The sequence below is a fragment of the Theropithecus gelada genome, chromosome 7b (genome assembly GCF_003255815.1).
Source record: "Theropithecus gelada isolate Dixy chromosome 7b, Tgel_1.0, whole genome shotgun sequence".
Lineage (NCBI taxonomy): Eukaryota > Metazoa > Chordata > Mammalia > Primates > Cercopithecidae > Theropithecus > Theropithecus gelada.
This window is the reverse complement of record NC_037675.1, coordinates 56,006,371-56,020,186: the sequence shown is the minus strand read 5'-3', so window position 1 is coordinate 56,020,186 and position 13,816 is coordinate 56,006,371. Positions and strand designations below refer to the sequence as shown.

At 43.5% G+C, this 13,816-nt stretch overlaps 1 protein-coding gene across 3 annotated transcripts in view; it reads right to left on the bottom strand.

Annotated features, from left to right (window-relative positions):
• The window catches only part of SAMD4A (sterile alpha motif domain containing 4A), a 227,684-nt gene that overhangs the window by 81,165 nt on the left and 132,703 nt on the right, over positions 1 to 13,816 (bottom strand). For all 3 annotated transcript variants that reach the window (XM_025391588.1, XM_025391589.1, XM_025391587.1), the window contains exon 2: positions 10,145 to 10,663. In XM_025391588.1, coding sequence (XP_025247373.1) covers positions 10,145 to 10,663 — 519 coding nt within the window. The remainder of the gene's footprint in view (positions 1 to 10,144; positions 10,664 to 13,816) is intronic.

Below are 13,816 nucleotides of genomic sequence, written 5' to 3'. Positions count from 1 at the left end.
GGGGATGGAGAGCACAGCCTCATGACCCAAGGTGCACGCAGCCCATGGAGGTCTCTGCCTTTTTCCAGGCAGAGGGATCTCTAACGCACGATCAACTAGCAGGCTTCTCACCCACTACAGCATTTTTCTGACCATTCTTCCCCAAGCCCTGGAAAACAGACGCTAGGCATGACAAGGAAAAACACAGTCCTGTAAAAACTCTGGACTCTTAGAAACAGGAGAAGGATCAGCCAGTGGCAACATCGAGTCCTCTGAGATATATTGAGTCATGTTTACAATGTAGTATGTATTAGGAAGGCCAGTGCCATACTAAAAAAAGTTTCCCCCAAAGGGGAAGGAAGCTAAAGCTAAAAATATATCATGCCAGCTGTTATAAATGCTTCTCAAAGAAAGCAAACCAACTCTTTCATTAGTTACCTCTTTGAAGAGCAAATGAGGGGTTAAGGAAATAATGGAATTTTTCAGTTACATGCCAGGTTGGCTAGATTTTTGGGAGAGGAAAATTTTCCACCGAGAAAGAAAGTCTGCTGGTAAAAGTCAAAATAATTCCATGAAAATTTCAAAGGAACTCCAGACTACATCAGTGGCTCCAAAGGCTTTGGGTGCGGATGACCTGCAGCCTGCAAGATAGAATCAGGGTCTCCATGCTTCACTCTTCCTTTTCAGGTTCCAAGAGGCCATATGCAAAGGCCTCTTTCCTTGCCAGACCCATCTAGAGCTTGAGCTGCCTGGTATCTCTCCCTCTTTTGAATATCTGTGTTCTGATGGTTCTTACAGGCTGACTGAAATGCATTTGAAGTGGCTTGTGGCCTTGTGAAAAAAGGTTAAGGGCAGAAGGAAGAGGAAGGACTTCATGAGCAAAACAAGTACCTTTGAAATCGCTGGCTCTTGCCGCATTAGGGGCTGAGAGAAAGGAGGTTTTTTTCCAGTTGCAGATCAGGGGCTCCTAAGGGAGCCACTTTCCCTGAGATTCACTCCCACTCTTGTCCTCCACTTTGCTTGCGGAAGTTGTTTAGTTTCAGATGTTGGCTGTATGAGGCCTAGCAGCCATCCTTTCCATAAATGCAAGGACTTCCTCTACCCCTCAGGAAGACCAAGAACAAGGACCAAACCAATGTCCTCCCCCACCCCCTCCAAAATCCAGGCACTGAATATCCCAAGTAATTTTTGTTTTTTAACTTTTAATTTTGAAGTAATTATAGATTTACAAGAAATTGCAGAAATACTACCCAGAGAGGTCTCATGTACGCATCACCCAGCTTCCCCCAAGGTGACATCTTACGTATCAATAGTGCATTATCAAAATCAGAAGCTTGACATTAATGCAATACAACTAACTAGACTACAGGCCTTATTCAAATCTCAGCTGTTTTTGCGGTCACTAATTTTTTTGGGAATACATTTGTAACTATGGCAGTTCATCACATGTATAAATTCATATAACTACCTCTATAATCAAGGTATGTTTTTAAAAGTCTTAGTATTGAAACTGATTTGGTCAAATAAGTCACAAAAGGAGCAAGAGTAACAATAAATGTCACTAAGATGATTATGACAGAAGGCTAAATGATGAATATTATCACCAAATATTTAGTGAAATCCTAAGGACATTTTCTTGTTTATTTTGGAAATTCATTATTTTCATGAACATCTGCCTAGTGAGCTCAGGAATTTATTAAGTCCCTACTGATCAGCAAACATTTATGGCAGGGTGAGCAGACAAGCTTCAGCTCACATGCCATCTCTTATTGAATTATAGTGGTTGCCTAGAGGGGCATATTGAGGAGGATTCAGAGGCCACATCTGGGCTTAGCAAGCGACGGCCTTCATCCAACAAGGTGCTCTGCCACTGCAGCTGAATCTGTGCCAGGAATTTGACATTTCCAAAATTTCTGTGACTTTTTGAGCCACACATTATGCCAGGTGCTGGGAAATAGGGATAAAGAAGATACAACCCCTATCGCCAAGGAGCTCACAGTTGGGAAGGATAGGTGAACATGGTGACCAAAAACTGACACAAAATGCTAAGAGCCGACACCGAGGTGTGTGGGTTGATGCAAAGACTGCTCCCTGCTTCAGAGAGTCACAGAAATGGGGCAATTCAGGCAGGGTCTTACACCTGTGGGCTGTGGAGACCACGGAAGCTGGAGGGTCTGTATGGGGCCAAATCCAGGGTCAGAGAAAAGCAAGAGTCCACTAGCTACTCATGCAATCAAACTCTGAGGATAGGATTAGGAGGGAGAGGCAAGTAATAACGTAGATTTCCAGAGGCCTCACTGCCTAGGTTCATATCCCAGCTCAACTACTAAGTAGGTCTGTGATGTTGGTCACATTACCTAACCTTTCTATGCTCCAGTTCCCTTAGTTGTTAAATGGGGATAACAATAATATCCACCTTCATGAGGGTATGAGGATTCAATGAGTTAATATTTATGTAAAGGGTTTTAAACAGTACCCAATATATAGTAAACACTATGTAGGTATTTGCTATCATTGTTAACTTACTTTTTATGTTCTATGGTACCAAACACATTATTTTTATCATCAGAAAAAAACAAGATTAATAAAATACTAAGATTCCAAAATGTACCATGAATCTGTAGAAGTGGACAGCTTAAATGGAGCATTCTGGCATAATTTAGGTATCCAAAGTTTCTGAGTTCTTACCTCATGTTGGGCTAACAAAGGCCAGCATGCTTTCAAATCCAAATGTCAATAATGCAAAGAAAAGTCAAGTGTTGCAATTATTTGAATAAAAACAAGTTTCATTCGTAGCTGTAGCACAGAGATTTCTTCCAGGTCCAGGTCCACCAGTGAAGAACAGACAAGGGTCAGAAAGGCAGTCTGGGGCAAGTGAGGTAGCACTGACCACCACACAGGGGAATTCTGTAGGCTCTTAAGAAAGCCAGGAAATACTTATTCTTTGTCTGAATGGTTTACTTTTTTTCTATAGCAGACCTTAGACAGGAAGCAAACCTAGATATGCTAATCCGGGTTCTATGTGCCTATATTTGGAATTGCTCTTGATGGGTGAAACAAAATTGATCAAGCCTTGTGTAAGGTTGGTCACAGCCAATACCTTGGTCCTATCTGGTCCTACAGGCTTGTGGTGAAGAACGTGCACATTCTTGCTCTTAGTTAGCATACCCTTGAGCGGCCTTACTAGAACAAGGTACTAATAAATACTTTCTTCTCTTTCTTCTGAAGCGCTCTGATGCGATCCAAAAGGCTGCATAACATTTTTCAGCCTATCCCAACCCACTCTTCCCTTATCTCATGGTAGAAAAGGTCCTTGAGATGTCACTTGATTTAACCTCTGCAACCAATAAAAGATACTCTTACCTCTTGATTAATGAAAATAGGTAGATTCTCATTAGATTAGGACTTAGTTTTTGGCTCCTACTCAGCCTTATCCTAATCCTGTCCTTCAAAACTCTATAGCATCTATTTTTTTTTTTTCCTTTTTTTCTGGTTTTTTTTTTTTGAGACAGGGCCTTAAAAATTCTGTCGTTCTGTCACCTGGACTGAAGTATAGTGGTGTGATCTCGGGTCGCTGCAACCTCTGCCTCCCAGGCTCAAGTGATCCTCCCTCCTCAGCTTCCTGAGTAGCTGGGACTATAGACACACACTACCACATCCGGCTAATTTTTGTATTTTTTATAGAGATGTGGTTTCACCATGTTGCTCAGGCTGGTCTGGAACTCCTGAGCGTAAGTGATCCACCTGCCTCGGCCTCCCAAAGTGCTGGGATTACAGTGAGCCACTGCACCCAGCCTCTATCACCTATTTTTAATGCCTTCTAAACATCACTTTTCTCCATCTCAGCGCTCCAACATCTCAACATCAACATACATCCAAAATCTAGCATGTGACCGTTTGTCTCCCTCTTACCTCCAATCTCTTTGGAGCCATTAACTTTTTTCATCCCTCAAATACCTACCATGTGCTAAGTGCTCTCACTTTTACCTCTGCTATCCCTCTTTGATAAATCCAGTGGTCAATCCTTGGTCTTCATCTCATTAGCTTATCTGTAACATTTTACTCAGCCGATCACTCTTCTCTCCTGGAAACATTTTCTTTATGTGCCTTGTAAGACACACGCACTTCAGTTTTCTCCAACCTCAAGGGTTTCTCCTTAGTTTATTTTACTGCTTCCTCTGCTTTTCTCCAGCTTTCAGGTTGAGGTGCCCAGGCCTGGGGGCCTTGGCCTTCTTTATCTACAGTCTCAGCCTTTTCTCTCTGCCAGTCTCTGGCAATTTCATTTAGTCCCAGCATTAAATACCACCCATGTGCTACTAACTCCCAAATGTCTATTTTAGACCACTTCACTCTCCCAAACTGCACACTCATATATCCCACTGCCTACTCAGTATCTCCAACAGACATGCCAAACTCATCATATATGACACTGAACTCCTGAGCTTACTCCAAATCCTACTCTATCTGATAAAGACTTTCCCTGTCTCAACTGACAGCAACACCCAGTTGCCTAGGCAAAAAACACTGGAGTCCTCCTTCGATCCTCTCCTTCACACCCTTCATTTATTCTGTCAGGAAATCCTGTTGGCTCTACTTTCAAAATATATCTAGAGCCTGACTGCTTCTCACCCTTCTACTGTAGCCATCCTGGTGTGAGCCATCTTCTCTTGCTGGATTACTGCAACAGCCTCTTAACTGAGGTTTTCCTGTTTCTGTCCTTGCCCTATCTATTCTTAAGACAGCAGCCAAAGAGAACCTTTTAAAATATGAGTTGGATCATGTCACTCTCCTGTTGGAAATCCTCCAATAGCTTTCTGGTTTACTGAGAGCAAAAGTCCAAGTCCTTGCAATGACCTACGATGCCCATTCGGTCTCTAGCCTCTCTGACCACTGTCTACCTCGCTCACTCCCTTTCAGACACCAGACTTCTTGTTTTTCCCCTACCAAGTCAGGCACTGTTTTGTCTTGGGATCTTTGCTCCAGCTTTATCTCTGCTTGGAATACTCTGCTCCAGATGTCCACTTGGTTAACTCCCACTCCTCCTTCAAGTCTCTGCTCACACCCCACTTTGTCAATGGGGTCTACCCTGACCACCCCGTTTCATGCTCTAATCACCTCACTACGTAGGCCTGATCCTACCCTTGTTCCTATTTCCATATCACCTACCATCTTCTACCACACATATACTTTACTTATATACCACATTTTGTATACACTAGACTGCCAGCGCCCCGAGGGAAGGCAACTTTGTCTTATCCACTATGCATCTCAAGTGCCTTGAGCAGGCAAGACACAACAGTAGGCACGCAATAAACATTTTCTAGGTGAATGAATAAGTAACTCAATAATGTATGTCAGGCTGGGTGTGGTGGCTCATACCTATAATCCCAGCACTTCAGGAGGCTTATGCAGGAGGATTACTTGAGCCCAGGAGTTTGAGACCAGCCTGGGCAACAGAGGGAGATCCTGTCTCCACAAAATATACAAAAATTATCTGGGTGTGGTGGTGCATGCCTGTAGTCCCAGATACTCAAGAGGCTGAGATGGGAGGATTGCTTGAGCCCAGGAGGTTGAGGCTGCTGTGAGCCATGATCACACTACTGTACTCCAGCCTGGGCAACAGAGCAAGACCCTCTCTCAAAAAAAAAAAAATTGTCCATACCAATACTGAATCCTAATCCCAATAATTCCACCTAGGAACATTTCTAGTATCCATTCCTTCTGTTCCATAGGTGCTGCTGTCCTAATGATACTTTTATTACTTCACAACGTTGAAACCTGCTGACTCTGCACTTGTCAATGCCACTCATCTGGTTTGCTCACAGACAATCCATTTCCCCATACAGCATGTCACTCCTATGCCTAGGGTGTCAATGCTTGGCCTCTTCGGGACACTCAGATCCCTTCCCTCAGCCTACTTTTACCACCTGCCTTCACTACCTCTCCCTTTGTGAGCCTACCCTTCCTCTTCCCTGTCTTTCATCCTGCCTGTACATTGTAACTCCCGTCCCTTTGCTCTCAGTGCATATTCCTACCCAGGGGCCCCCTCCCCTCCAGATTCTCCTTCCTCTTTCCATCTTAGCTCACTTTCCATTTCCCCTGCAACAGCTTGCTTTTTCTTTTCTCTTTCTTTTCTTTTTTGAGACACTCTTGCTCTGCCACCCAGGCTGGAGTACAGTGGCACGATCTTGGCTCACTGCAACCTCTGTCTCCCAGGTTCAAGCGATTCTCCTGCCTCAGCCTCCTGAGTAGCTGGGATTACAGGCATGTGCCACCATGCCCAGCTAGTTTTTGTATATTTAGTAAAGACAGGGTTTTACCATGTTGGCCAGGCCGGTCTTGAACTCCTGACCTCAAGTGATTCACCCACCTCGGCCTCCCAAAGTGCTGGGGTTGCAGGCGTGAGCCACCAATGCCTGGTCTTTCCCCCCCTTTTTTTTTTTTTGAGACTAAGTCTTGCTCTGTCACCCAAGCTGGAGTGCAGTGACATGATCACAGCTCACTGCAGCCAACTCATCAAGCTAATATTTTTTTTTTTTTTTTTTTTAAGAGATGGGGTCTAGCTATGTTGTTCAGATTGTTCTTGAATTTCTGGCCTCAAGCGATCCTCCTGTGTTGGCCTCTCAAAGTGCTGGGATTACAGGCGTGAGCCACGGCACCTGGCCCAAAGGCTTTCTTGACGCTCCAGTTCACAAGGATCTCTCCATTCTGCACATTCACAGCACTTACAGGATAGACCTACAGTCAGCTGGCACTTCATCCTATATGCCTTGTGGCAGCTCTTAGAGTATGATTTTACTGCACTTTTATATAACTCATGAATTGTTATATGAAATTTCTATGGATAAGTCCAGCAAAAAGGAATATTTAATTTTTAATTGTGATACTGATTCATATGTCATATCTCTCCAATTACAGGCTCCTTGGAAGTGTTAACTGGGTCTGCAGCTTCCTGGTATTTCCCATGGACCTAAACACAGTGCTAGGCACACAGAAGATAGACAGGAAGCATTTGCAGGGTAAATGACTGGGAATCCATACAAGGAGGAAAGCACAAATGTTAAGGCACTCTGTTGAAGGCACAATGACTGAGGCGTAAAACAGCAGTGGAATAAACCAAGGTTAAAAATAAAAACAAAAACTAAGGAGGTGGCTTTCTGGTTACTTTTCATTCACCATCATTAATGTAGCTGATAATTTGAAAATGTGTAGTACTAATTGATTTCTGTTTTTATCACCATGTTGTCTTATGCAGATTGTTTTTCCACTTGGAAAGAGGTAAGAAGTGTAGCTCGTCAGTGCAGTAGAAGAAGCCTTAAGTCCAACCCAATTTCTATTGCAGTGGAATGGCCAAAAATCACAGCATATTCAAGGCCCCTTAGAATACTCTGCATGGCTCTGGGCTTAGGGTAAGGTGCTTATGTCAGGCACCCATCAGAACTGAAAATGAGGGCACAGACTCTGCATATCAGTGTTAACACTTAGCTCCTCACCGTCTTTCCCAGTTTCTTTCATTTATTTATCTAACAGGCACCCCTGGAGTGCTTACTGTTGCTGCTCTAACCAGGCTGGGCATTTACATAATCGTATTTACCTTCACTACAGCCCTCAAAGGTAGATATTATGAATGTTCCAGTTTTACAAGTGGGCACCTTGATGGGAGAGGTTAAATTACTTGGCCAAGCTGTAGTTAGCAAATTGCAGGTCTGGGATTTGGACCCAGGAGGTGTTGGTGCCAAAGTCCTTGTTCTTCCCTCAGTCAGGCCGCCTCCCAGGTGCTCAGGGTTTATTGATAGAGGCACGAGTTAACAAGTGACCCAAAGGCTTGCGGTTTTGACTCACACAATTGAACCACCATAGGCAATACAGAAGAGTACAGCAATGACATTCACATTTTCTTAAAGAGATATTATTGACATACAAGTGTTGACATGGCCATGAGTGTTTGAATGAAACTTTCTGGAGGGGAGATCTGAGCCCTTTGATCTTCTCTGATGCTCTGGAAGAGGGCTCTAATGCCTGCCTTCTTCCAAAGGTATGTTGTCTAGTCATCTGGTTAAGCCTCCAAGTCCTTTTCACTCAAGTATTACATAGGGCTTCAGAGGTCAGTAAGGCCATGACAGTCATCTACAAATTTTCTACCCTCTATGGGGCTGGCTGGGTGGCCACAGCTAGAAACAAGTGCTTGTTGACTACAACCTGATAACTATCTTAAATGTACTAAATGTCAAGACCTGATCCTGAATGTATAAATCAGTGGACAGAAATATATAATGACCCAAGCCTAATTTCGAGACAAATGACATAACACTCAACCCTTTAAAATACAAAAGACCACATTTTAAGAAGGCAGGCAGCTTACAGCTCGCATCTCTCCCAGCTATTGAAGAGTTTTGTAACAGTAGCTAGATTCTGTTGCCAATGCAGAAAACTTAGACCAAGAGACTGTCATCTGCCCGCATGTGTCTGCTTTAGAAGTCACAGCCATCACTCCCTATCATACAGAGATGAGTGAACAGTTCCTGCTGGATTATAGTCTATGAAAGATACTGTCATCAGAACCTCTTATATAATAAATTAAGATGCCGTAATCACCTAATTCCCAAAATGTGCAAGTGACCCATATCTAAATGTAAAAGCAGAAACAAGAATTTAAAAAAATCCCATGTTGTAGCAGTATCAGTGCAGTGTCTTCAGTGTTTGCTTGGTTATTCCACTGAGGTACTGTTTCAGTTCATGTAGCTGTAATTCAACAATCCTACCTATTTGAGAAAGCCATTTAAAGAGGCCTGGTAACCAAAGATCCAAGTAGGGACAGATGCCAAGAAAGCATCACTGCCAATTCTTTTTCTTTTTTTTTTCTTCTGAGACCCACTCTGTTGCCCAGGCTGGAGTGCAGTGGCATGATCTCATCTCACTGCAACCTCCGCCTCCTGGGTTCAAGTGATTCCTTAACCTCAGCCTCCTGAGTAGCTGGGATTACAGGCATACACCATCATGTCTGGATAATTTTTGTATTTTTTGGTAGAGACAGGGTTTCACCATGTTGGCCAGGCTGGTCTTGAACTCCTGACCTCAAGTGATCTGCCCGCCTAGGCCTCTCAAAGTGCTGGGATTACAGGCCTGAGTCTCTGTGCCAGGGCCCCAATTATTAATCCTCTCGTATCTTTTAATTGGGGGTTCCTGCATGAAGACAGGCACATCAGGTCTAATTGCAAAAGCATTCCTTCAAGAAAGTTATCTTGGCACTGCCACTGTGTTCACGGACAGGTGTAAACTAGCACTAAGGAACACTGTTTGAAGACAGGGTGCATTTCCACATCGCTACTTTATATAGGCACCAATGGTGTGTTTGTCACTTTACTCGGCCTCAGTGGGGAGACAGAGAGAGGACTCCCAGCCCCAGTGCCCAGCTGAGGGTGCAGTACTTTGCTTTAGTGGTCAAAAGAGCAGAGGGCTGTTCTCCGCTCTCCCCACCCACAAAGCAGTTCCTGACCCACCTATCCTAAGGTGTTGGACTGAACGAGAGGAAGTCCACGGCATTCTCACCAGGCCACAGCACACAGCAGCATTCTCAGTTAGCAAACCTGCTCCCACTGGTCAGGAAAAAAGTGCCCCGACAATTGGGGATTAAAACCAGAAAATGCAAAGGGAGGAAACATTCCAGGGTGAAATTTAAGGAAAAAAAAAAAAAAAAAGAGAGAGAGAGAGAGAAAGAAAGAAAGAGGAAAAAATAAAATAAAGAAAAAGCACAAAGCCCATGAGGCTGCCTGGTTAACCATGGGTTAGAATTAGGTTTAGAGAATCACACAGTAACTCAGTGCCTCAGCAAATCCAAAACCCCAGGGTGAAAGACATGGGTGAAATGCATCTCTGTTTGTGGAAACGGGAAGTTTCCTTCTTTCCTTTATTCTCTATTTATTTTTGGTCTGTTTATAACCCAAATTTGGACCATCAATCACTTTTACCATCCCAGTATTTTCATCTTTGCAGAGTCAAAGAGCAACAAATATGGGGTCCAAAGGACCTTTCCCACAGCCAATTCCAATCAGCCCTTCTCTCCCAGGGTCACAGGGTGCATGGAGCAGACACTGTCAGCGGGACATGCCACACACACAGCAAATCGCCAAACCAGACTACATGACAGGGCTTCCGGGGAACTTACTTGTACTTGTGCTGGTTCCAATCGTATTGATTGTGGTGGGGACAGATGAGGAGGAGTAGAGGGGCACATGACCATTCTCACACCCCATGCTTTTGTCCTGCCAGTTGGAGGCATTGATGCAAATCCCAGAATCCCGAGAGTTCTGCCACCCATTGAGCTTGTCGTCGGAGTTCTGTCTTTGGTGATAGTAGTGTGTCTGTCCATAATCCACAGAGTCTGAGCGGCCTCGGTTCTGGCCACCAAAGCTGGTCGACGTGCGGTCCTCCAAGTGATTCAGCCACATGGCTAAAGCACTACGGTCTTCCAACGAAGTGGCTGGATGTATCAAAGCATAGGACAGCAGCTGCCTGCTCTCCTCAATGTGCTGGTTGTGTTCAATAGAGTGAGCCAGGATTTTGGGCAGCAGTTTCATATATTCTACTTTTGCGTCGAGGTTTCCTGGCTTCAGCAAAGGCAGATGAGTTAACAGGAGGGAAATCACTTTATCCTTGGATTCCTGTTGCCATTGGTTAATGATTCCTGAAAAGGAAAATATACAGGGCAAATAAGCAAATACACCCACAATGACTCTAAACAGATACTCTAAAGAGAATTTTTATGGATTAGGGTCCCAATCTACATAGCCTGGCTATATTTTCTCCAAAGAGCCTGTGCATCAGATTGGTTAACTGGCCCCAGGTTTTCAAGGGCCAGAGACTCCAGTGAAACACAGATCAAACATTCTTAGATATTGAGTACTCAATCAAATTCTCATTCATGTTTCCAAAGAAGCTACAACTACTTTGGTACAATTGAATAGAATGTACAGCTGTTTTCTTTCTGAGAAAGGTCTAGCCCACCCCCTGATAGACATGGGGCTAAGACTAAGAAGCTCTCCATAGACAAGTGAGTATGAACAAAGGTCCTATTCCAGAGTCCCGGGGGTGAGGCTGCTTCCCCTCCCCCAGATAGCTCCCCAGACATCTGTTGAAAGTGATTTAAATCCTGGCAAAGGCATCTGTGTGAAATTGGAAAAACTTCCTAGATGGAGAAATGTGTCAGGGAAAAAAAGAGCTCCACTCATCTCTGTGCAGTAAGCCTGCACCTTTCTCATGAGACGCTAACTCAGAACAACTATGGGCTCAAAGCTAGAATAAGCAATGGACTCAAGACTTGGCTCCTGGGGCACCTCTAATCGCTGTTTTTCTTTCTGTAGAGATCAGCTTGTTTTTATTGTGGTAAATACACATAACGTTTACCATTTTAATCATATTTAAGTGTATGTTCAGTGGCATTAGGAACATTCACAGGCTGGGGGTGGTGGCTTACGCCTGTAATCCCAGCACTTTGGGAGGCTGAGGCAGGAGCATCGCTTGAGCCCAGGAGTTAGGGATCAACTTAGGCAATGAGTTGGTCCTCATCTCTACAAATAATGAGACCTCATCTCTACAAATAATTTAAAAAAAAAAATAGCCACGTGGGATGGTGTGTGCCTGTAGATCCAGTTACTCTAGAGGCTGAGGTGGGAGGATTGCTTGAGCCTGGGAGGTCGAGGCTGCAGTGAGCTGTGATTGCACCACTGTATCCTGGCTTGGGTGACAGAGGAGACCCAGTCTCAAAAAAAAAAAAAAAAAAAAAATTCACCATTTCATAACAGTGTTCAACTATCACTACCATCCATCTCTAGAACCCTTTCATCTTCTCAAACTGAAACTCTAACTACTCTAGGTACCACAGAGAAGTAGAATCATACGGTATTTCAGTACTTGTCCTTTTGTGACTGCCTTACTTCCCTGAGCATAATGTCCCCAAGTTTCGAGCTATGGGAAGATCTATTTTTAACACACTCAGAAGTATCCCTTCTGTCCCCTCTCACTCAAAACACAAACAATGCACTTTGCCTTGATTAGCCTTTGAGAAATAGCCTGTCTTGGGATTGATAGTTATTCACAGGCTCTGGGCCAGAGGAAAGACAGCTTATTTTCAGAGAAATCATTCCTGACACCTGGAGATCTCAACACTGGCCCACTGATGACCCTACAAGGGCTAGGGCTGGACAGTCCTGCTGGCTTTTATGCCGTATCTGGAGGGTTGGAAGGGGTTTCTGGAATTTAGCAGAAGGGCTTAGCAATTCTAGCTAGGTGCAAACATAACAAGCCCAGTTATCACTGTTGACCATAAGCTACAAATGCATCACCCTGTACTGTAATGCCTATCAAGACTACAGGAAAGAATATCTCAAGAAAAATACCAGCAAAAAAAGAGGCATGGTATATAACGAAAGAGCATAAGCTTTGGAGTCAGGCAAAGCTGGGCACAAATCCCAGGCATGCCACTTAATTTGTGGTAGAACCTTGGTAAGTTACTTAACCTCTCTGAGCCCCAACCACCTTATCAAGAGTGGTACAAATAGCATCTGCCCCTCCATGTGCTGTGGGATTAAATAACGTAAAGTAGCAAAAGGGCCAGTCAAGTACTTGATGATGGAGATAATTCCTTCCGCTTATCTCTGCATAGTCGGACTCATGTTAGAGCAATGTGGGTGGTTTGGGATACCAAGTTTTTAAAAACAATATAGAGAAGATGACCCAAAAGAAGTCATTAAAAATGATCAAGGAGGTAGAAAGTCAAAAGGTGACAAGAAAATGCGTTTACTCTGCTTACAACAATATGAAGAGATGCTTGACTCACTTGAAGTGGGGATTTCATAAGGAGATGCCAAAGAGTCAACTATTTGAAGTAGAAGTCTCCAAACCAAAAGCAGGAGAGATTAAGATAGGACGTGGAGAAGAACAGAATTGCCAGAATAATGAAAGACTCAAAATCACCAAGGAAGGCTTTAGAGTCTCTGCCCTGGGGGTCTGAATAACAGAGTGAGATAATCTTGAGAGCACTGTCCAACACTAATAAAATATACGCCACATATAATATGCTAAACTTTCTAGTAGCCATATTAAAGAAGAGACAAAACAAACAGGTAATGTAAATTTTAATGATATATTTTATTTAAATAATCAAAATATTATCACTTCATTATCAATCATCATTAATAATTTCATAAAATTATCAATGAGGCATTTTTCCTGTTTTTTGAATTAAGTCTTTAAAAATCTTTTAAAAGTCTTAAAATGTCAATGTATTTTATCATGGACAGTACATCTCAACTTGGACCAGCCACAGCTGAAGAGCTTAGAAGCCTTATGTGGCTGGTGACTACTGAGCTGGCGAGCACAGGGCTGGAGACATTCAGATGGGGAAGGCTGGCGGGAGGGCACAGATGACCTCAGCAGGTCCCTCCCAGCTCCCTGACTCTATATTTAGCTAACTGCCACCTGACACAAGACAACTCTCACACATTCCACTAGGTATAGCCTCCCTTTTAAAGTAGCACTGAGAGGTGAAGAAAATTCCATTTCTAACTTTCCCCTCAATTCATCTTCAGCAAATACCAGGCATGTTTTAAATGATGAATGTGCTTAGCATGAAGATAAAAACTATTCATTAAGCCCAAGAGGCACTGGAAAGAAGCAAAAGGGGCCAAGAAGCAAACGCAGTTATGTTGTAAGCCTACTGTAATCAGAGGTGGCTAGCATACATCCTTGAAAATGGACATTTAAAGATAAAAATTAGGAATGGCCTCTAATAAAAAATTCATGAGGCTGAGGAACTCCCTAGCTTTCTGCGAGGTCATTT